Source organism: Carassius gibelio, chromosome B1 (genome assembly GCF_023724105.1).
Source record: "Carassius gibelio isolate Cgi1373 ecotype wild population from Czech Republic chromosome B1, carGib1.2-hapl.c, whole genome shotgun sequence".
In the NCBI taxonomy this organism is placed as follows: domain Eukaryota; kingdom Metazoa; phylum Chordata; class Actinopteri; order Cypriniformes; family Cyprinidae; genus Carassius; species Carassius gibelio.
In genome coordinates this window covers 18,630,584-18,655,618 of record NC_068396.1, presented here as the reverse complement: position 1 = coordinate 18,655,618, position 25,035 = coordinate 18,630,584, and the positions used below count along the sequence as shown (strand labels likewise).

The 25,035-nt window shown below is 38.9% G+C and overlaps 1 protein-coding gene across 1 annotated transcript; it reads left to right on the top strand.

The window, feature by feature from the left end:
* The first annotated feature begins 623 nt into the window (after positions 1-623).
* On the top strand, positions 624-24,949 carry LOC127949644 (serine/threonine-protein kinase SIK1-like). The gene is made up of 12 exons (XM_052547084.1): positions 624-937; positions 12,276-12,431; positions 13,623-13,739; positions 14,430-14,493; positions 14,573-14,734; positions 15,510-15,634; positions 15,759-15,882; positions 16,765-16,979; positions 17,862-18,207; positions 20,118-20,378; positions 20,459-20,666; positions 24,231-24,949. The coding sequence occupies exons 2-12, from the start codon at positions 12,291-12,293 to the stop codon at positions 24,559-24,561; spliced, it is 2,094 nt and encodes a 697-aa protein (XP_052403044.1). The 5' UTR covers positions 624-937; positions 12,276-12,290; the 3' UTR covers positions 24,562-24,949.
* The last annotated feature ends 86 nt before the right edge of the window (positions 24,950-25,035 follow it).

The window sequence follows — 25,035 nt, the reverse complement described above, 5'->3', positions numbered from 1 at the left end:
TCAAACCATATCTCTTTACTTCAAACACTGCCCCAGATACTTAAAGTCACTAGCCTGTATGTGCTGACTTGTGTACACATACATACTTGCATTTAGCATTATTAATGGATTATAAGTAGAACAGAGGGATGTATGGATAGATGACAAGTGATAATGAGAGAGGGAAAATAGGGTGTCCAAGAGGGAGTTCTTAAACTGTAAACTGGTGTCCAGAAACACAATCTGACTGATTCATTGACCGGGTGGGGGACACCCACCCAAGCTTAGTAAGCCAGCAAGATGAACTGAATAAAAGTTTGAATGATTCAGCGCATGCTTGGACAGAATCATTTCCCTTTTCTCTAATCTGCTCTATACTTCACTGAGAGAATCAGATTTAACTCTGCTGCCGCCTACATTTGCGTCATGATGCCTACAGCGCTCTGCACTCTGCATTATAGTGCTATAATGTACTAAAGAAGATCTTTGTAAACGCTCCCCAAGGCAGGGCACTACTGTTATACCGTTAATCGCTGGTTATTGGGTTAACACCCATCAGTAGCTAAATGTCTGGGAACTTGTGGTTCTGCGTATACACGTGTTATGTGTGAAGTTGCTGGGCAACATGAAATTTCGTTTCTTTCGTTGCTCTCTGACGCAAAAGTGACGTTAAAAAAGTAAGAATAATTTGTTATGGTATGTTGGCAGGAGGCGGAGACGATCTCATCAACTTCGTTGAGTTAACATAGGGGAAAATGCTGCTTGATGAAACGTGGATTGGTTGCTGGAGAAATGATGACAGTCCAGTGCGAGATGACTGCTCATGAGAGGAACAAGACAATTATTTGGATATTGACTTCTTAAACAGGATTTTTTTTAGCTTAATTTAAGGATTCCTGAAAATGTTCAACATACGAAGAGACTTTATAAACATGGATTAAGTTCGGCGATTCAAAAGGTAATTACAACCAGAACGTTTTTTCTTTGAAGCTATGATTATTTATTTATTTACTTATTTAACTATTTGGTTTGGCTATATGCTACGAATATTAAAAGGAAGATGAACATTTGGAATGCTCTGAAACTAAAACGTTTAAGTTGTTCCATGAATACAATTTTTGTGCTGACGTTTTGAGAAAATTATAACTTGACAGATTAACGTTTGATCGTAACTTTGTAAAACACACTTGAAAAAATTTGAATTTAGGTTTTTTTTTTTCAAGTCATCACATTGTTTAGAGCATAAACAAATAGAATTTTTTTTTTTTTTTAAATGATATTTTATTCATATGTTATGCTATGTCCTCTGTAGTGGACACTAGGACTTGTTTTAAAAATAAAATGACATGAAATTGTTAAATAAATAAAAAATCAATCACCAATAACTTTTTGGTTATTTGGGTAAACATTTTTATAATCTTTTACATGTTCTGCAAAAGAAAGTATTTTTTTTTATTTGAAAACCCATAACTTTTTGAAATAACGTCTGAGATGTTGGTTTATGAAATACAATTTGAAAAGTAGTCCGATTTAAATTATAATTACACAGATTTGAAAATCCCTTTGGATAATTACAGGGCCTAACTTTAAACCAACTGATGAAAATAAATAATAACCGAACTTTTAACGATTTTGTTACAAAGCACAATATTATGGTGAAATTAGATCTTGTGTTTGTTGAGTTAAAACCGAATTATTGTTGTATAAGCATAGCAAGCATCATAGCAAAAAGGATAACAAACTTAAAGAGTTACGCACCAATTAACATTAGCCCTTCATTGTTTATTGTTTATTGTAAAATGGATCCCCATTAGCTGTCACCAAAGTGAACGAGCTAGTCTTCCTGGGATCCACAACAAAAATAAATCACATAATGTTAATATAAAAACAATATAGCACTACATTATATACATCAATACACATCATCATAAATTAGTCTAAATAAATGATTACAGTATTACATTCATAAAATAAATATGTCCTTTCCTTACTCACAATTTTAAATAGTGCATTCTCAGATGGTACCTAAAAGAGTCTTTGCCATCCATGCATTTGTCACCTCAAGTCTTGATTACTGCAATGCACTTTTCATCGGCCTATCAGCTAGCTCCATTTCCAAATTACAATACATTCAAAACTCTGCAAAACTACTCACCCACACCAAGCGTTCTGCACACATTTCCCCAATTCTGCATGATCTTCAATGGCTTCCTGTGGCTTACCGTATTAAATTCAAAATTCTCCTTCTCGCTTTTAAGTCTCTGCATGGCCTTGCTCCCCCCTACCTCTGTAACCTGCTTCTCCCTTACACCCCAACTCGCTCTTTACGATCCGCTGATTCCAGCCTTCTCGTTGTCCCTCGGCATCGCCTTGCTTCAATGGGGGGCAGATCATTCAGTGTTGTTGCGCCCAAAATGTGGAACTCTCTCCCCCCATCACTCCGTTTTGTTAACACTATCTCTGAATTAAAATCCATGCTCAAAACCCACCTATTTTCTGAATGTATCGGTCTTAGTGTGTTTTTTATTTTTTACTTTATTTTTTTTCCTCTCTCTCTGCTGGTTGCTGCCCCATCTACACAATTCTCACTTACTGTACTTGCACTCTCATTTGCCTATTGTTGTTCTGTCTGCTCTCTTTGTCAATTGCATTTATTGTTGTTTGTTTATTGTAACGTGTCCTTGAGCTCTGGAAAGGCGCTATATAAATAAAAATTATTATTATTATTATTATTATTATTCATTTTACGTATATTCAATGGGCAATTATTCCAATGATTGATGCCACAATAAATAACAGTTCTCTTTAAAGCATTTTGATTTTGGGCGTGGTAATATCATCAGGTCATCATCCACAGACCTAGTCACATGAGAATGTACCTGATCACACCTAACAATTTGGTTATATAAAAAAAACTGTTTCAGAAGAATAGACAATGTTTCTAAAAAACTTAATTAAAAACCAGCTTATTCTCCACCGTTAACCATGAGAGCTGTCAGTGCATACTAATAGTATTTGTTCTGATGGGACAATGTAATTCTAACCTAGCAGCTCTGTTTTGGGTCGTTTGTAATTTCTTTAGTTGACCTTTAGATATTTTTGATGACCATACAGGGGCACAATAATCCAAATGACATAAAATTAAAGATTTAGCCACCTGCTCCACAATGTGTGTGGGGACATAAGAAAGACATTTCCTCATCATAGAGATACCACTACCCATCTTCTTCACTATGGTATCAATATGTTCTACCCATGACAGCTGAATATCCACTATTGTGCCCAGTAATTTTACTTCATCTACCTGTTCTATAGGTTCCCCAGACAAGTTCAAACTCATCTTTGGAATTAATGACAATTAATGACTCGATCCAAAAATAATTGATTTGGTTTTTTAGATATTCAGCACCAACTTATTCTGTTTTATATAAGTTGTTTAAATCAGAAACCATATTTAACTCAGCTGATAAAACATAATCCAGTTCACTGACAGTTTTTGCAGCATAATACAAGGTGGAATCATCAGCATACATTTGTACAGTTGCTTTACACAAAACAGATGGTAAATCATTTGTGAAGATGGCGTATAAAAGTGGTCCCAGGCAGCTCCCTTGCGGAACCCCACAGTCCAAGACCTTAGAGTGAGACCAGCTGCCAGTGTAATAAACCCGCTGCGTCCTACATGTGAGATAACTCTTCATAAAATCTATAGCAGTTGGGCTAAATCCATAGCATTCTAGTTTACCAATGAGTAGATTGTGATCTATGACATCAAATGCCGCACTAAAATCAAGCAATACAGCACCAGTCATCTTTAAATTATCCCTTTCCTTGAGCCAGTCATCTGTCATTAATGTAAGGGCAGAATAAGTTGAGTGGTTTTGTCTATAAGCATGTTGGAAATCTGTGTTCAAACCATTAGATTCAAAATATTCCTTTACTTGTGAGTGAACTATTCTCTCCATCAGCTTAATAAGAACTGAGAGAATAGTAATAGGTCTGCTGTTCTTCCCATTAAGTGCTAGTCTGCCATCTTTAGGTAAGGGAATAATTTTACCTTCTTTCCAAATAGAGGGAAAAACACCTTTCATTAAGCATGCATTTTATATTTGACATAACGGACCACGCAAACATAGTCAACCGCCAGGCTAAGTACTTTACTGTCCAGCATATCAGTACCTACTGAGCGGTATCCATTCATGACATGGTCATGGATACCATAATAATCATAAAGAGAGAACATAGTTGCATACTTTTATCTTTTGCTCGTTTCTCTTCTTCTTTTCTTTCTTGTTAGGGTTAGGGTTATTTTTATTTTTTAAGGTTAGGGTTATGTTTTCTTTTCTTTTTTTTCTCTAAATTTGGCACCTGATGGCTTTGACATTTTCCTGTCCATCTGTGTGTTTATTTGGCACTGGACAATCAGCAGATTTCCCATTCTCCCAACGGTGTCACTCATGACCAGAAGTCAAGACTAAACCAATTCACACTGTACTATTTTTATTAGCCATTTCACACAATTCAGAAAAACAAAAATGTGCAGGAACTATAGGCCTGTATTCATAATATTATGAATGAAATGTTCGTTATTTGGAAAAAAAATTTGGATTGGGAGAGACACAGAGGTGAACTGTCCCCTGCGCCGAGCCCCACTCCCCTCTCCCCTTCTCACTCAGCTCTCTTTCGGACGCACTCTGTCTTTCTTGTGCTCTGTCGCTCTCTTTCGAGCACATTTTCGGTCTCTCTTTCAGACATACTCGGTCTCTCTCACGAACTATGGTTCTCTCTCTCGGCATTCGCATTAATTTTGTCCAGCCCGGCGCCTCAAACACTGCACGTCCTCAGCAAGCAGAGGTGCTAATTTGCCAATTCACTACACAGTGAAATTATATATAATAGAAAACTGCTTCGCGGCAGTGGCACAGAGGATTATTTTTTATTTTTACAACTGCTTGTGCCCCCCCCCCCCATGTATCATGAAAAAATGCCACCCAGGCCGGCTGCACGGTTTGCCCATGGTAAAAGCGACTCAGGTTACGAATGTAGGGAATGAGACACTGCGTCCTCTAGGGGTCGCTATGGGGAACACCTCATCTTGACCCATGTCTGAAGCATACATTGAAAATACACTTACGAGTTGGCTGGCGACAGCCCCTGATGTACCGACTTGACTATGGATAAAAAGGCGCCGGGAGAACATGTCGTTCACTTCTTCGTCTGAAGCTTGCATCCAAAGCATGGCAGGGAGCTAGAGGATGGAGTGTCTCGTTACCTACTCAGGGAACCATGGTTACATTCATAACCTGAGACGTTCCATTTCAATGGAACTTAGAACTGTGTCCTCTAGGGGTCGCTATGTGGAACAGTATGCATGCTGCCATGCTGAGGGGAGTGCAGGCCAGAATCATGGTGAACACTAAGTACCAAATCTACGATTTCCTCGGGAGTTGACCCTGGGACATTAGACGGCTCTCCATGACATTACTCCTTATGGCCAAAAGCCTAGGCTACATATCCAACTTACTCGTTAAGGCCTCAGCCCTGGGTAGAGCTGAAGGCTTGGAATCAAGAAAGATTCCTTTAAAGGGATATTGCAAAGATTCTAGCATTGTATACTAAGTCTTGCCTGTCACACAGGGGCTACCACTTGCTCTTGCATAAGCTTGCGGAAGGAGCTGTCTCAACAGATCCCTAGAAGCAACACCCTGTTTAGATTAGATGGAGTGGTGCCCAAGATGAATGGGGCTTTTACCAACTCAAGTTACCACTTTCGTGGATATTAGAAAGTGTGGAAAGTGTTCAGAGTCTACACTCACCACCATGTGGTTTTCAGAAAGTACACAGAGCTTAGTGTGTGTACTTAAAAGTTACTAAGCATCGCAGAGGTGCCGAACCGCACAAACATCTGGCGCGGGGAGCATCACCTGAGGCAGCATATACAAGAAGACTTCTGTAACTGCCTCCTCCACTTCTCGCTTGATTCATCAGCAGCGACCTGGCCAGACATTCATGAAATTCCTTGCAGTGCCGTGCCAGGCCTGATGATCAAGAAGGCTCCCGCAGAAACCTGTGATCTGGCCGCCTGATACCCAAAACATGAAGCCAGAATCAGGGCTATCATACCGGCTGGACATAATGCAGATGAGTGTTTAGTGAGCACTGCAAAGAAACTCCAAGAAGATTAGTACACACACAACCACCAGCAATTTGATACCTATACAAGTATATACAGAATGGATCATACTGACCCACCCTGGTTCCTGTGCTGGAGCCCCGCTCAAGGGGCGATTCCCTTTAGTCCGGACCATCAGTAAGTTGGTAACTATGAACATAGAACCAACCAAAACATCATAGGTCCAGCATAGGAGACTGTTATGCAAGAAGTTATCACCTTACCTTGGTCAGGTGGAGAGCTGGTGGTTACAGGGGAATTAGGAAGGTGAGGATAAGGGCAGATGTAAAAACCCCCAAAGAGAACGAGTAGATACTAATGCCGCGTTTCCACCGAAATTACCCGGAACATTTTTACCAGGAACTTTTTTTCCCAGGAACTTTTTTCCCCCCAGACCTGTTGCTTTCTGCGTTTCCACCGCGGTGTAAAGTACCGGGAAGATTAGGCAAATAGACTGGTGACGTAGGTCTGCGCGCGTTTCTCAATACAAAGTACTGCTGATTTGTTTGTTTTTTTAAAGTACGCTGATTTTGGACGTGCATCCTCGGTAGTTAGTTCAGACTTTGTGCATTCGACTCGGGAGTGTGATGTCCGCGACGACGCAAGTCCGGTAAATCTATAAACAGCAGCGTACTTGATAACTTCAGTCAGCTCGTCTTGGCTACTACAATTTTCCTATTTACAATAAAACGAAATAGGATATAAAATACCACTGCCTCCTTTGGTTTTCATTTAAGCATAATAACAGCTGCAGAAATGTACTTAGTTCAGGGATATGTGTATATGCAGCCATTACAATGAAACGAAATATTATATAAATTTGCCTTTTTTATTTTCATTTTAACATATAGATAAATTGAATACAGACCAAAGAAAACCTGTTAGATTTACCCCGCAGCTGAATTATATGTTATGTTTAACCACTAAAGACACATCAGAGCCAGCGGCACATATCAGAAGGTCTAGCCGATTTGAGGCTGCATCTCGGCGGATACATGAGGACTGAGCTCTCGCTGATCGAGTGGAGCTCACCATCGCAGAGATCGGCGAAACACATTTTTTAAATAGGCACGGTCTTTATAAATAAACCATAGATTTGAGTTTTAAACAACTACATTCTCGCCTGAAATACTTTTAAAATTACATTTCATGACACAATAACAGTAATATTTGAAAATGATCCAAATAAATGGTGGTTGAACTCAACCAATGCTGCGTGAACTCAGATCGCTTTGGCTACTGCAATTTTCCCCTCAGTACATTTACAATAAAACGAAATAGGATATAAAATACCACTGCCTCCTTTCGTTTTCATTTAAACATAATAACAGCTGCAGAAATGTACTTAGTTCAGGGATAAGTGTAACGTTATATACAGCCATTACAATGAAACGAAATATTATATAGACTTGCCTTTTTTATTTTCATTTTAACATATAGATAAATTGAATACAGACCAAAGAAAACCTGTTAGATTTACCCCGCAGCTGAATTATATGTTATGTTTAACCACTAAAGACACATCAGAGCCAGCGGCACATATCAGAAGGTCTATCCAAGGTGAGGCTGCCTCTGGGCGGATAGATGATCACTGAGCTCTCGCTGATCGTGTGGAGCTCACCGTCTCAGAGATCGGCGAAACACATTTTTAAATAGGCGCTGTCTTTATAAATAAACAACAGATTTGAGTTTTAAACAACTACATTCTCGCCTGAAATACTTTTAAAATTACATTTCATGACACAATAACAGTAATATTTTGAAAATGTTGATCCGAATAAATGGTGGTTGAACTCAACCAATGCTGCGTCAACTCAACCAATCAGGATGTTTAGCGCCAAAGTCCCGCCCCCGAAAGTTCCTGAACTTTAAAAAAGTACCACCTCGCCAGCAGGGACTTTCTGGGGCGCATTTTTTTACCCGGAACTTTTATTTAGTTCCTGGTTCCTGCGGTGGAAACACACCAAGTACCGGACCAAGTCCCTAGTTCCTGGGTAAAGTTCCTGCGGTGGAAACGCGGCTTAAGTATCTCTCTGATTCTGACGAGAACACTGATGCCTCATCTGGATCAAAGTGGTGATCCAGTAGACAAGACCTTAGGTCTTGTCTACCTCCCCATGACCCACGATTCCTCTTACCTCTACCCGCAGGTGGGGGAGGAGCGTGAGTTGTGACACTAGCCTTCTGTGCTGTGAACCCCTATGTTGTTCGGCCTCAGACCTGGACCTTTGTGGACTGAAGGATCTGAAAGCAGCTGAGCGTGCCTTCATCTCCCTGATCTTCTCGATTACCATCTCAATGGAGGTACTGAAAAGTTTGAAAGGCAAAACCTGAGCATCGAAAAGAAAGCCTTTTTTTTCATCCTTATGTCTGCCAGGTTCATCCACAGATGTCTCTCCGCTACCACCATGGCCGCCATAGACCCATGGCGAAGGCACCTGCTTGGTAGCACAGAGAGAGAGATCTGCGCTGTGGCGCAGCTCGGCTACCTGATCAGGAGAAAGGCCCTCGCCTTTATCCAGGTCTTTTAGCAGATCAGCCTTATATGCTTGAAGCACCGCCATCATGTGTAATGAAGCCACAGCCTGACCTGCTGCTGCGTATGCCTTGCCATTTAAGCAAGATGTATCCTGAAGGGGTTTAGATGTCAAGGAGGGAGATTAAGAGAGGATGTCTCCTCCACAGAAAGAAAGCTTTTTCTACAGGGGGGCATCCTTTCATAGCCGCTTTGCCTTGATGTCAGCATAACTCTTATGTTGAAACTGATGGATGCAAAAAGAAAATGGTCTCTTCCATGCCTTTTCGATCTCTGTATGGAGATCAGGCAGAAATTGAAGGCTCATCTGAGCTGGAGGGCTATGGTCAGAAAGATAACGCTAGTCGAGGTGACCTCGCGGGGTTACCTTGCACTTCCATGGCAAGTCCCACTTTGCCGTGACGCGATCCATAACCTCCAATAGCTCTACATACGCTGGGCAGAAGGATTGAGAAGGCTCTGCCTCAGATTCTTTGCCATCCTCAAACATCTCCTGCTCTTTCTGGGTAGAACCCAGCAGAGCACTAACCTCAGTATCGGAAAGTGTTAAAGATATAACATCATCCTCACCAGGCTCTTTCTCATCCGCCGTCCACGAGCGCAAAAGGGAAAGTTCCTCACGTAAGGAAGATCCACCTGTGATCCCCATGTGCTCATTCTACTCCGTACCTCAGCAGCGGCAGGAACTGAACCGCGGGAAGCAGATGGCTGCCCTTTTTTTTCTTTTTTCCTCGGAAAGAGAGATGAATGAGAGCGGAGCATTGAAGAGAACCTTGCCAGAGCGGTTCAAAGGTTATAATCTGAAGTTGCTACTTCAAAGAGATTTTTCTACATGATTTAACCCATACGCTGTTAGACCTTACCGGGTTTTTTTTACAGTAGAATACTGGCAACACTGTTGCCAGCTAGTTGCTGTAATGAATCTTTAACAGTGACTAACTGGCAACAGTGTTGCCAGTTATATACTGTAAATAAAGAATTACAGTGAATAACTGGCAGGAGTGTTGGCAGTTATTTACTATAATTACTCGAAACCACTCAGTATAATACTGCATATAAATTTACTGTATATAATATTTGTGTAACACCAGAATGACAATATTTTTATTTATTTTTTTTCTTTAAAAGAGAATGCATATAAAATGTTCATACAAATATATTTTATTCATTTGGGAAAAACAAATACATAACATGAAAATATATCGCAAAATTTAACAAATCAGAACATATACTAAAATGAAAAAAAAAAAAACACACACACAAAAGCAACCACATTATCTATAGAATTGGCTAAATAACATCTTACTACATCAGTAAAAATTATAAACAAAATACAAGTAGTCTTATTTCCTTAACAATATAATAACAAAAGTAAAATAAATAAACAACAACGCCAGTGTATGTTAGTAACTTAATTAATCAAGCATATTTTCAATAAAAGCAAATTAATGAAATCAATATTTACAAAAAAATTATAGCCAAATAGAAATAATGTTTTCTTCCTTTACATTATTACACACACACACAAAATATGTAGTGACAAAATATAATACTCAGTCACCATTGACCCACATGTTGTTCCAAACCTGTAATAATTCAACAAAAATTTAATTACCAGTTTATGTCTTTATAATGAAAGTCTTAAGAAATATTTCTTATGCTTACTTAATCAGATGTTTTCTATTTAAACTCACTATGGCTCTGCAAAAATGTATGGTCATGTGGATTCACATTTTGAACCTTTCTTTTAACTGTAGACCCAGTTTTGTTGCAAAAAATAAAAAATTAAAAAATTAAAAAATAAATACCTGTATTATGAGAACCAAGTACAACAACAAATACATATTGGCAAAAAAGACATTCCTTAATTAAAACCATGATTGGACATAACAATTTTTAACACTAACCTTTGAATAAGCTCAAGTGTGGCACTGGCTGACTCCTGGTACCCAATATAAAAAAAAATAAAAGCAACCAAAAAGCACAGAGAGTACTGCAGCATAATCCAGCTTCTCTTCAATGCAATGTTTCACTTTCCCCTCAATGCTGACCATCCACTTAGATGAGGTTAGAGGTTTATCTCCTGAAAAATTAAAAGTCACCCTTAAAACTGCAAAGAACATATAGGTTGTTTACTATATATTTTATGCTTACCATGATGAGCCTTGGTGTGGCTGGTAGGGTTTGTTCAGTCTCTATTGAAGTTTCCTTGAAAACAACATAATTTTTTTTTTTTAAATAAAAAGATTACTCAGCAAAAACGTAGCAATGTTCCCTTTAAAAGGGTTTATTTTAATAGTTTTATTTAATTATTTAAATAAAATTAGTGCATTAAAGGGAGTGAGCAAACTTTTCTACCATCTCATATGAATTTGCAAGTGGAAGCACAGCTCTGAAAAATTACAAGCCACAAATGCACACCCTAGGACCTGACAGTGGAGGTTCGCCTGTGGATGCCTATGCATAACGTTATCTTGTTTTTATGACTGCCTGTGATTTCTGTGCATATGAGACCTAAACGAGGAGAATTTCTTAAATGTACAAGGGAACTTCTGCATTCCACAGGCATATTGAAAATTTACTCTATGTTGGTGTCTTTTTATATGTGCAAAATGTTGACTAACCAATTAAATTAATAAATAAAAAATTACTAAATAAATAAACAATCTGAGTTGGTACATTTTTGATCAATTCAATATTTTGCAACACCAAGGGATGTCACTCAAAGTTTTGAGGAGAGGCTCAAAACTCAGCTAACCATATAGCATTCTGGAAACAAAGGAAGTCCAAGAACAAATAACGACAAAATAATTTAACTTCACATAAAGTATTCTAGAAACCACACTTATATTTGAACAGTTTACTTACTCCTTGTTTAAGGTTCCATTTTAAGGCTTAAAAACGTGAAAACGTTTTGAACTGGTTGACTAACGATGCAGGCTGAAAAGTAAACAAATGACTTGACCACCAGGCTGCCTTAAAGAGGCAACACCTTCACTTTTAGGATAAGGCAGTCAGTGCGTGTGTATGTGTGTGTTAATGCATGCCTGAATATGTGTACACTTCACAATATAATGTGACGTAATGCACTCGAGTAGTGTCGGAGGACAGTCATTTACTGATTAATGTTACAGTTGGTACCTGTAATGGGTACATAGAGTAATTTACTGTAATTTATTATTTGAGCTGCATAAATTCTTAAAGATGCACCTCATATTACAGTAAGATATTGTTCCCAGAAGATACAGCAAAACACTGGCTATTTTACAGTTATTTACCCTAGAAAATACAGCAAGGGTTAACAGTGTATATTAATAGCCTACATTTTTGTTGATTAAGCGATATTATATCATATTTTACTTAGAACTGGTTCATTCAGCCTAGATAGCATAGGCTACCAATTTTAGTTTTACAATTTTTTAACAGTGTAACCTTTGTAAATGATACTTTTATTTCATATTGAAGCACTTTTTATTTCAGTATAGTTTAATGTGTGAATTATACACTAATATATTATTTTAAATATAAAATATTTAATAAATATTAACTGAAGTGTCAGTGTACAGCTTATGTGATCTTGTTGTTTAGGCCTACTTTGTCACAATGGTGATTTTGTCAGAGGAAAAAGTGGTGAACCACTCCAGCAGACCACTGCAAGTAGGTTTCTACGAGATCATCAAGACATTAGGCAAAGGAAACTTTGCTGTAGTCAAACTAGCTAGACATAAAGTCACCAAAACGGAGGTATGTTGTGGTTTTTGATACTCTTTATAAAGTCTTTTCCTCTGCAATGTACCTGCTTTTCCACTGTCGGGCCAGTGCGAGCCTAAACGGGCGGGGCTGATAGTCTCGGACCTGTAGCACCAACACCAAAATAGCGCTGCATTTCCCGCCCTTTACACGACTCTCAGGAACAACTTCATGCAACCCCGTCATTTCACCAACAAAGAGAAGTTATCAGAAAACGAATAAGAAATAAGTCACTGGAACTAGCGAGATCACAAAACGAACACGATAAAAGCAGAGATTATTATTTGCTTACTTTGTTAAATATTTAAATCCAACAGCATCAGTGTTTTACTATAATAAGTGATACATTGAACAAAATGAATTAATTTATCAGGATTGGAAAGTAGTCACACAGAAATAAAGTGTTATGAACATAGCCTGCTCATTCAGTCGAGACTGTTTCTGTTTATTTGTAGTATATTTTTTAGAAAAGCTCCTGAACAAAAAACATTCTATAACATAGGCTACTTGGAGCTAAACTCTCAAGACAAGATTTATGACAGATAAAATATGTTACTTAATAAATACAGGATTGTGAGAGAGAATAAGAAGCCGGTGTCTGATTTCTTCAAGCGGTCGTATTTACCATGTTTACTATGTATATATAAATATTTCTGCCTTGTATAGCCCTGTGATCCACATCAGATCAAGTTATTTCAAACACTCCCTGCTGACTGAAAGTGAGATTTTAACTCAACTTATTTTAAAAAGTTTTTAATGCTGTTGTCATAGCTGTTAGCTTTATGAAATGATCCGTAGCACTGATGCTCTCCTGACTCGGAAAAACTCCACCTTTGTTCAGAACCACTCCTCTAGCCCCAGCTGGCCTGGTTTGGCCCAAGGTTTTCATTGGACCAAAAAAAACCCGGCCCGTTGGCTACGAAAAAGCACCGACGAGGAAGTGACAGTGGAAACGCGACTGGCCCTGGCACGCACTAGCATGCCTGCTTTTGGCCCGACAGTGGAAACGCGGCTAATCATTAGAACAAATATGCCTATAGCTCTAGGCTACATGTAATAGTAGTTACTGTTCATTTATTTCATGTTAAATTATTTATTATAATTTTTATTACACATAGGCATATTTAAGTAATTTAACTTCTTCCTTTTAATAAACAAACCTATTCTCTGGTTGTTCTTTAACAGGTTGCCATAAAAATCATTGATAAAACTCGACTGGATGAATCTGACCTGAAGAAGATTAAACGAGAGGTTCAGATCATGAAGCTTTTGAAGCATCCACACATAATCAAGCTCTACCAGGTGTGTGTGGGCTTGTGTTGTTCAGTCATTATGATTTATTGCTATCCATGTATAATATATTAAGGCACACAAAGTGTTGATAGACCTTGGTTAATAACACTTTTATTGATCCATGTTCATTTAAAATTAGAGTTTAAGATGTCTTGTATTTTCACTGATTCTCTTAATAAACTGATGGTTTATCTGTATTTACCTTTGACCTTTCACCTCACTTAGCTAGTTTAAGCCAGCAGTAAGCCAGTTTACAAAGAGCTGACATTATCCTAATGCACCATGACTTTCCCATGGTTGCTGCTTCCTCCCTACACTGGTCTCTCAGGAGTATGTGGAAGAGGGAAAATAATGACCTCACAATGGAAAGGTCACAATACAACTGCTTTCTCAATTTGAGTTACAAATTCATTTAGATGCATACATTTGGAGTTTCATATGTAACTTTTATGGGCATTTTGACTTTTTAATGGAGATTACAGGAAAGAGCAGACATTATAAAGGAGATGGGATTCCAACTTGTGTTCTCTCGATAAACAGCTCCTTTGTGTTCTCTCGATAAACAGCTCCTTTGTGTAAAGCATGTCCACAAGTTATTCTGCCAAGACAAAAAGTTGTCACAAAATTTAGATTCTTTATGAAGAATGACTTCTTAATACCAGTCTGAAGAATTCTTGTTTTTACATTTTGGAAATGTAGGTTATGGAGACCAAAGACATGCTGTATATTGTGACGGAGTATGCCAAGAATGGAGAGATGTTTGGTAAGCCTAAAGAGAATCTTTTATCCTAAAAATCTGTATTTTAGCTAATTTTATTTGATCTTATCTTTCTTTTTCAAAGATTATCTTACTTCAGTTGGTCTTCTAAGTGAGGCAGAAGCTCGTTCTAAGTTCTGGCAAATCGTTGATGCTGTAGAATATTGTCACAAACATCACATTGTACACCGAGACCTGAAAGCAGAAAATTTACTCCTGGACAGTAACATGCGTATAAAACTGGCAGGTAAGAAAGATCATGTGCTTTTTTTTTAATGCATCAATTTTTTAATTAAACGATTATTTTAGTAAAGTAAATCGTATTGTTAATTGTAATAATAATTGATATTATTGTAATAATAATCAAATATGACCAAAGTGGTAGATTTATCCTGTAAATTTATCCTCCATTTTTTGTCAACATTGTTATTAAACAAATTAGAAAAGTGCTGTTAAAAATGATTTTTTTGCCAAAAGTGCCCATTGTTAATAATACCTTATGGCTTGTAATACAGTGTTATTAATACAGTATTGTAATTGTAGCTCAATTGGTAGAGCATTGCAAGGTTGTGGGGTTCAATTCCCTGGGAACACATGATTGGTAAAAATGTATAGCCTGAATGCACTATTAGTCGCTTTGGATTAAAGCGTCTGCTAAATGCATATATTTAATTTAATCCATCCATCCATCGATCATCTTCCGCTTATCTGGGGCCGGGTCGCGGGGGCAACAGTCTAAGCAGAGACGCCCAGACTTCCCTCTCCCTAGCCACTTCTTCCAGCTCTTCCGGGGGGACCCCGAGGCGTTCCCAGGCCAGCCGGGAGACATAGTCCCTCCAGCGTTTCCTAGGTCTTCCCCTGGGCCTCCTCCCGGTGAGACGTGCCTGGAACACCTCCCTGGGAAGGCGTCCAGGAGGCATCCGAAATAGATGCCCGAGCCACCTCAGCTGGCTCCTCTCGATGCAAATTTAATTTAATTTAATTTTTAATTGAATACACAGTTTCTCTTCATTTTTCTTCAGACTTTGGTTTTGGGAACTTCTATATTCCTGGTAAATCTTTATCCACCTGGTGTGGGAGTCCTCCTTATGCCGCCCCAGAGGTCTTTGAGGGGAAGGAGTATGAGGGACCATCCTTGGATATCTGGGTAAGATCTTCAGCTTGAGTATACTCTCTGAACTTTAAATATTAGTCTAATAAAAATAAATTAAATTTCCTTTTTGGTATTAAGGAAGTGTCTGAAATGTGAATGTCTACCGACTGCCTCTTAGAGTCTGGGAGTACTGCTGTATGTATTGGTTTGTGGCACACTACCTTTTGATGGCACTTCTCTCCCTGCCTTAAGAAGAAGAGTCACTGAAGGACGCTTCAGAGTGCCATTCTTTATGTCACAAGGTATGTTCCTCCTATATGTACAGTGGTGCTTGTGAAACCAAAAAAAAAAAAAAATAGTTACATAATAATAGTAATGTCTAAATTAACTAGTTTTAAGTAGAAATATTATTTAGTATCACTTAATCGAACTAAATACATTACTTTATACAAAGAAAGCTATTTTTATGAGTTAAATCAAGTAGAAATAGCACTTTAAAGTGCAAGGTCAAAGCTATTTCTACTTGATTTAACCATAAAAAATTATGTAGGTATAAATTCATGTATCTATAATAACTGTGTATTCATTTTTTATGTTTTTTATTAATTTAAAATCTTGCCATTCTGGCACATTTAGTTGGTGCCAACAGCTGATTTGATCTCATTTCATAGTTGATGATCTTTACACAGTCATTGAACTGAACTGAATCAGCACTAAGCTAACCTCATCTTAACAATGACACTTGATTTCTTTTTTCAAAGCTGCTTTACAGCATCTCTGTTTAAATAAAATGTTCCTGTTTTTCCCTGTAAAACTACTTTGAAACAATCTGTATTATATAAAGCACTATATAAATAAAGTTGACTTCATTTGACTTAAAGAGGTAATTCAACCAAAAAAAAAAAAAAAAAAGAAGAAAATTCTGTCATCATTTACTCACCCTTTTGTTGTTCCAAACCTGTATGAGTTTCTTTCTTCTGTTGAACACAAAGGTATTTTTTCCACAAAAAATGGAAGTCAACAGAGAAAGAAACTCATACATGTTCGGATCAACATAAGTAATGAGTAAATGATGACAGACTGTTCATTTTTGAGTGAACTATTCCTTTAGCTGACACTTATCACATGATGTAGTGTGCTGAAGTGTTGTCTTATTTAACCCTTGCCATTACCTCGTTCCACAGACTGTGAAAGCCTTATACGGAGAATGTTGGCTGTTGACCCTGCCAAGAGATTCAGTGTGGCACAAATCAAGCAGCATCGCTGGATGCAGGCTGATCATTCGGCTATATGTCAGTCCATTTCTTCCTCTTCCTGCCTTGAGGCTCAGGAAACTTACAATGAAGCAGTTCTGAGTATTATGGAGACAGTGGGCATTGACAGGAAGAGGACCATAGAGGTGAGGAGCCTCTCTGAATCAAGCTCTGTGTGGGAAGTTCAGTCAATAATGAACATTCTGTCATCAATTAATCACCCTAAAGTTGAACCAAACCTGTATGACTGTGTGTTCATCTGTGGAACAACAGATAACCCTTACGAAAGGAAAATATATTTACCAATATATTTCTTAAAATATATTGTGATATATTGTAATATATTATTTTCCCTTTTTATTTTCTAATATTTTATATATTTGAATACATTTAATAATATATTGATGATACATATATTATATAATATATTGCAAAATATACAAATGATTGCCACTTTCAATATATTGCAATATATTGGAAAAAATAAATATATATAAGAATATATGCCTAATATATTACATGATATTTTCCAATATACTGCAATATATTTTTGTTTCATAAGGGAAGATATTTTGATGAAATTTTGAAAACCAAATATGACCATTGACTTCCATCATATGAATAAAATACTTCCATTCTATAAATAAAAAACACTTCCCCAAATATCTTTTATGTTCCACAGAGGAATGTCAAACCGGTTCAGAAAGACATTATAGTGAATAAATGATGACAGATTTGACTAAATGTCTAAATGCTGATAACAATCTGAGGAATTTTAGAAAAAAAAATCTGTTTAATGCTCATTAAAACTTCTAATTCCAAAAAGTTTCTGGCTCAAAAGCTTGGAACTATTTTTTTTGGCATATAGCACATTGCAAAAAATGGTACCATGAAGTTAAATAAGAAGTCAAATTTTTGACAAAACCTGTTCATTTAGGTGTTTACATTTATCAATGCAGGGAAGGAGCTGGTGATTAAGTGTGTCTTCATGCTTTTTCAAATGACTAAAAACATGCATCTTTATTCAGTCTCTTCAGAACAGCAGCTTCAACCACTTTTCTGCTATCTACTGCCTGCTGTTAGAAAAAGTGACAAAGCATCAAGCACTGCAGCAAAGCAATCTGGGAAGTGAGTGTCTGAAAGAACCATGTCACTCTCCTCAGGGGATGGTGCTGCCTCTGGAGGAGGATCTCAGCACACTAGAATACACATGCTCCATTTCTGCTACCTGTCAGCTCGAGACACAGGTGGGGCATTTGAAAAAGGAGGAGAAAGAGGATCAAGCCCTGGACAGTCTTTCTGTGGAGTCCAGAAAATCACAGAGACACACTTCCCCAGATGCCTCTGCATCCCAGAAGTTTTCCTGCTTGCCAAGTAAGGTTACAGGAAATTACATTTATTTCAAGACTTAAACTACTTCAGTCTGTGTGAATTGAATTTATTTAATACACGAGTTTCATAATTTGAAGTACTGAAATAAATGAACTTTTTCATGACAATCTATTAATTGAGAAGCACCTTATTTAGGTTCAGTGATTACTGGGGTTTTTTACTTAAAACTGGTTAATTAAAATTTTACAGTTTTTAGGTTACCATTTTTTATCTTTATTGCTGATTAAAATGATTAATTCCTAAACAATATTACTGACTCCAAAGTTTTGAACAGTAGTGTATGCTAACAATACAAGCAATACAATTTACAATAATAATTAAAACAGCTGTCAAAATTAATTTAACGCCCACAACACCACCATTCTTACAGCCCAAAACAACTGGGTAAAAAACTAAATGAAAGACTGCAAAAAAGTTTTGAACAGTAGTTCAGAACCAGTTAATTTAGATTTTAAAATTTTTCCAGTGCATATAGATGAAAAAAAAATAATATAAAATATATACCATTTCTTTTTTATTAAAATGGATTTGAAAGGTTTAAAGAGTTAAACGTAATAATCATAAATAATAACAATTTCCAATAAATTGACATATAAACCAGATTACAATGGTTGTAGTCACTCGATTGGACTTCTGCCTTCCTTTAATAACTGCAGTTTCCACACAATACAATCTCAACCCTCATTTCCTGACTAATGCAAACAGAGTAATGTGCTAGATATGAGGGTGAGATGAGTCACTCAACTCTGTAAAGCTCTGTACATAACAGTTTAACTGTGCCAGAAACTTTAAAGTTCAAATTCAAAGTTATAAAAACTCTTATTCTAATATTTATAGCTGGCTGTGATAGAGTACACCACATGCATAGTGGCCCTGAGGTATTTTGAGTTCGAGACCTGTGCTTTAGATTACTCTTCACTCCAGATTCCATTAATTATAACGTATTGTCAGCTTCACTTTTGTCATATATGAAGGCTAATTTAACTTTTCTTTTTGGAATGTTTGATTTTATTATTAATTATTGCATTAATTATTAAATATGATAATTATTATTTTTGATTATTATTAAGTATTAATTGATTAAATATTAATTGATTAATATTATTATTGAGGTTAATTATTGTATTTATTTTCCCATACATTTCATTGATATTAAAGTGATGCAGATTGTAGAAATTTACCATTACAACACCAGGAATGGTTGTCAGAATGAGAATCCAAACAGCTGATTAAAACATCACAATAATCTATCAATTAATGACTTGTGAAGTGAGAAGCTGTGTGTTTGTAAGAAACAAATTCATAATTAAGACTTTTTAACTTTAAACTATTGCCACCGGCTAAAATACAAGTCCTATATTCATAATATTGCTTTCTCCAGTGAAAAATACATCTAATCTGAATCAGGAGGAAATAAATGCACAGATCAAAGACCATTTACAAGACAAAAGAGGCCAAAACAGTTCTAAACAAATATGCTGTTGCATTTTGATGTTAGAGGACAACAGGTGATGGACTTTCACTGGAAGAAGTGTTCTCATGGATTATGGACTCGTATTTGAGCCAGAATCAGTGGTTTGAGGCTAAAAGCATCTTAATGATGGATTTGTTTCTTACAAACATGAATTTTATTGTTGATTGATGGACTGGACTGTGTGTATTACTTGTGAAGTGTTGTGATGTTTTTATCAGCTCATTCTGACGGCACCCATTCACAAAAGAGCATCCACAAGTGTTGTAATACTAAATTTCCATGTTCCATGTAATATGCAGTTTCCATGACAAATCAAACTCATATGCAGTACATCTTGGATGTGGGGGTGAGTAAATTTAATCAAAATGTAAATTTTTGGGTCAAATATGTTTCCAATATTATCTTTATCTTGCTTCAGGTATTGTCATAGATCATGTTGATGGCTCCACCCCAGACTGCTGCCTCCAGTCCTCTCCTTGTGCTTCTACTAGTTCTTTCACCAACATCTCCAACCCATTAGAGATTAGCACTGACACCAGTGGCCGCACGACTCAGGGATTACATCCGTATTCACTAGGGAATTCTGTCTTTTGTTCATCCACCCTTGGGCACCAGAGTTATCTTCCTCTGCCCAGCTTTCAGGAGGGAAGGAGATCCTCAGATACCTCACTTACACAAGGTCAGGGGAACAGCTTACAGCACAAATTCTATCACTGTAACAGTTCTAGTTGATTAAACAATGTTGCCTCTTTTTTTCAGGGGTGAAGGCTTTCCCAACTCATTTGAGGAAGAATGATTATATTAAGGGCCAGTTGAGTTGGAATGAATTTAAAGGGTCTGTGGTATGCACGTGCATCCTAGACAGCAACCCACAAAGCATTAGTACATCGATGGTTTTGACAAACCCCCCATGCTGCCCAGTGGCACACCACAATGGTGTCTTGAAGAATTCTTTCAGAAATGAAAGGTAAAAATCCAGTGAATAACGATTTACCCTTGTGAATAAGAAATTAAAAAGTGCATATAATTGTATTTTCTGTGTACTTGTAGTGTTTTACATATATCAGAAGTACTTTTTTTAACTTATAAATAATTAACTATTAATTAAATAAACGGCAATTTAAGTGTACTTAAATAGAGACACTATTATGATTGTTTCTTAACAAATTTAAGTGCACTCTGTAATAATATGTATAGCAAATTAGCCCAAAAGGGAACTATGTATTCATTATTTACGCTCAAAAACATTTTGGGTTCAAGTAACTGCTTGGAAGGATTCCTACAGAATCAGTATTAGATGTCCCGCCAGCACTTGTCTAGTAAATGTTTATAAAGAGTGCCTATAATAGAATGTTACTTTCTTGGCCATGAATAATAAAATCATAAACATAACACACTTTCAACAGCATGTTGCTGTGATCAGCATGATTAGGGACTCCAGTTATGAGCAAGAGTACAAGAAGCAAGCAGAGTAAAGGATAAAGGCAATATTTTATATTCGGCAGATCTACAGCCGGAAAGAAACATCAGTTCCCTATCTGTTGGTCACTACGAGTTATGTCGACCGACAAATGGGGTCTCACTTGGGAGGCCAATCATCTCTGAATTTAAGAGAAAACGGCAATGAAAATTGGCTAGTGGATTAACATACCTGAGCCACTCCCCGTGCCGATGGGTATAAATAGGGTGACAGGTGCATCCACTCATTAAATTTTTGCTTCAGAGCCGAGTAGCTGATGAGAGTAGTCACTACAAAGCCATTCATCTTTGTTTTGTTTGAAGCTGTCGGTGTGACGGTGCGGTACAGCGGTGTCCCTGTGAAACGGCGATTCCCCTGGGCGCTTCGGCTAAAAGAGACTGTTTTCTAACAGAGCAAATCACGGACGATTCGCGTCTTTTTCAAGATGCCGTTTCGTCCGTGTCCCTCTGGATACGGTTGTTTCCTGTCTTCGGTTGACGGTCACGAGCATTGTCTGCAGTGTCTGGGCGTCCAACACGCCGAGGCTGTGCCCGTGGATGATTCATGCGTCTATTGTGGGCGTATGAACATGACAGCGCTACGATCGCGTCTCTCACTCCTCAAGGGGAGTGCAGCAGACCCCTCTGTCGCCACCCGTCCTGGTCTCGCGTATGTCTCGATCCTCCCTCGTCACAGACCGTTTCTGCGGTTTGCCTTCGAGGGTCAGGCGTGGCAGTACAAGGTCCTCCCCTTTGGGCTCTCCCTGTCCCCCCGTGTCTTCACGAAGGTCGCGGAGGGCGCTCTTGCCCCACTCTGGGAAGTGGGCATCAGGATCCTCAACTATCTCGACGACTGGCTCATTATGGCCCGGTCCCGAGAAGAGTTGTGCGATCACAGGGACTTCGTGCTCCGGCACCTCAGTCAGTTGGGGCTTCAGGTCAACCGGGAGAAGAGCAAGCTCTCCCCTGTGCAGAGAATCTCTTATCTCGGTATGGAGTTAGACTCGGTGAGTATGACGGCACGTCTCACCAGCGAGCGTGCCCAGTCAGTGCTGAACTGCCTGAGTTCCTTCAGAGGCAGGACAGTGGTACCACTGAAACACTTTCAGAGGCTCCTTGGGCATATGGCATCCGCAGCCGCAGTCACGCCACTCGGGTTGCTTCATATGAGGCCACTTCAGCACTGGTTGCACTCCCGAGTCCCGAGATGGGCATGGCGCCGTGGTACACATCGTGTCACCATCACACCGATGTGTCGCCGCCTATTCAGCCCCTGGTCAGACCTTGCCTTTCTACGGGTCGGCGTGCCCTTAGAACAAGTGTCCCATCACATTCACATGGCGCATGGTGCCGTGGTACACATCAACTGTCTGGAGTTGCTGGCAGTGCATCTAGCTTTGCGACGGTTTCGTCCGCTGTTGCTGGACAAGCACGTGTTGGTCCGCACGGACAACACTGCGGCTGTTTCGTACATCAACCGACAGGGCAGTCTACGATCATGTCGCATGTCTCAACTGGCCCGCAATCTCCTCCTCTGGAGTCAGACGTGGCTCAAGTCGCTGCGCGCTGTCCACATCCCGGGGGAGCTCAATCATACAGCCAACGTGCTCTCATGACAGCTCACTTTCCCCGGGGAATGGCAACTCCATCCCCAGACGGTCCAGCTGATCTGGAGTCGATTCGGGGAAGCCCAGGTAGACCTGTTTGCTTCCCACGAGTCCTCCCACTGCCAGCTGTACTATTCCCTGTCCCAGGCCCCCCTGGGCACAGATGCACTGGCACACAGCTGGCCTCTGGCAAGTATGCGTTTCCCCCAGTGAGCCTGCTCGCAGAGACACTGTGCAAAGTCAGGGAGGACGAGGAACAGGTCCTGTTGGTTGCGCCTTACTGGCCCACCCGGACCTGGTTTTCGGAACTCATGCTCCTCGTGACAGCCCCTCCCTGGCACATCCCCCTGAGGAGAGACCTCCTCTCTCAGGGGCTTGGCACCATATGTAGTACTGCCCCCCGGGTCAGTCCATATCGGTTACCCACATGTCACCTCCCTACGGGTAGAATGTGGGCTCCGTAGCGACCTTTTCCTAAGGCTCGCTTCCCCATTGTCTTGCCAGCTGAAAGAACAAATAGGGACGATTTGAAGCAGTCTTTCTCTGAAGGTTGAAATCCCTTCCATTAACTTTATGTGGGCGGAACAGCAGCATGGCCTTTTCCAGCAGCGATGTACTCACCCTTTGGCCCCTTCGGTACCAAGGTCAGTGAATTTGCGCTGGGGCTTTGGGAAGGTTACGACCTTAAGCATAGCTTTTGTGGCACGCCAGGGCTTGTCAACAATTGCAGCGCCACAGGGTTGTGACGAGGTTCAGGTTGTGGCATTTTCCATAGAACCCCATTTGTCGGTCGACAACTCGTAGTGACCGACAGATAGGGAACGTCTCGGTTACGTACGTAATCCTCGTTCCCTGATGGAGGGAACGGAGACGTTATGTCCCCATGCCACAACCTTGAACCATTCGCTGTTGCCGGGACACGTTCTCGGCTCCTCAGTGTAAAACCTAATGAGTGGATGCATCTGTCGCCCTATTTATACCCGTCTGCACGGGGAGTGGCTCAGGTATGTTAATCCACTAGCCAATTTTCATTGGCGTTTTCTCTTAAATTCAGAGATGATTGGCCTCCCAAGTGAGACCCCATTTGTCGGTCGACATAACGTCTCCATTCCCTCCATCAGGGAACGAGACGTTTCTTCATTCAAACACACCTTTGTAAAAGAATCAGAATCAAAATTTGCTTTATGTGCCAAGTGTGCACAAACACACAAGGAACTTGTTCTGGTTTCCAGGAGCTCCGGGTATATACTCACAACATTTAAATTCATTTTTAATAAATTGAATAAATGAATTAAATGAAAACAATAAAGTTATATACATCAAGGTCAGTAGGTTTATGTACTGATGTTTAACATTAATGCCCGCTGTTACCTATTTAATTTCAAAAAGTTCAGACTGATTTTAATAAATATAAACTATATCCTATGATTGTGATTATTATTATTATTTTTTTTTTTTTTTGATAGGTTGGTTCCCTTCTCATGCCATCAAAGGCAGCTGCACTTTCTCTCATTGCAGCCTGCTCATTCCCCTGATCACATGAGGAATGGCACAGGTCTTGAATCACAGAGCTTCTCTAGTCCACCGCACCATGAGAGGATTCCCATCAGACACTCATCCTGCTCCCAGAAGCCTCAGCTCCCTCCACATGACTCTCTATCTTCTCTCTCCTGTTCTTCCTCTATTGTGGCATCAGCCGCACAGCTTCTTGAAACTGGACTGCAGATCAGTCCACAATATCAGTCTCTGCCTCAGGCTGGGCTTCACATTGGTACTGTCTTACCCTCAGCTAAGTGACAATGATTTGATCCATTGTTAACAATACACAGTTTAGTATTTGTCTAGTGTGCACTTAGTAGTGCTTGAGAGTTTAAGGGTGAGTGACTGAAACTGACTGATAAATGAATAGTCTCTAGATCTGATTTAGCTAGATGTGTGTTTGAATAGAATTTAATAGTTTTATAGAGACATCATATTGCTTGGTCTTTTTTGTCATGATTGTAGTTATTTAGGCCTAGATATTCTCCATCAAGTGTTGTATATAAATATATTATTATTATACATCAATTAAACCATTTACTACGACTCATGCAGATGTTGTTTTTGTATCACAATTGAATAGTAACATTATTTGTATCATTAATAATGGAAGATAACTTAAGTTGTTATTCCTGCTAAGATTTCATTTCCAGTTATAAATAAATATAATTTTAAATTAAAAATAGTGGAATACTAATTCATGCTTAGACTATTGTGTTAATTTAGGTATAT

Coding starts and splice junctions, on each gene's coding strand:
- LOC127949644 (XM_052547084.1), top strand. CDS start 12,291: ATGGTGATTTTGTCAGAGGAAAAAGTGGTGAACCACTCCAGCAGACCA. Junction 20,379..20,458: donor AGATACCTCACTTACACAAG/GTCAGGGGAACA, acceptor TCTTTTTTTCAG/GGGTGAAGGCTTTCCCAACT. Junction 20,667..24,230: donor AATTCTTTCAGAAATGAAAG/GTAAAAATCCAG, acceptor TTTTTTTGATAG/GTTGGTTCCCTTCTCATGCC.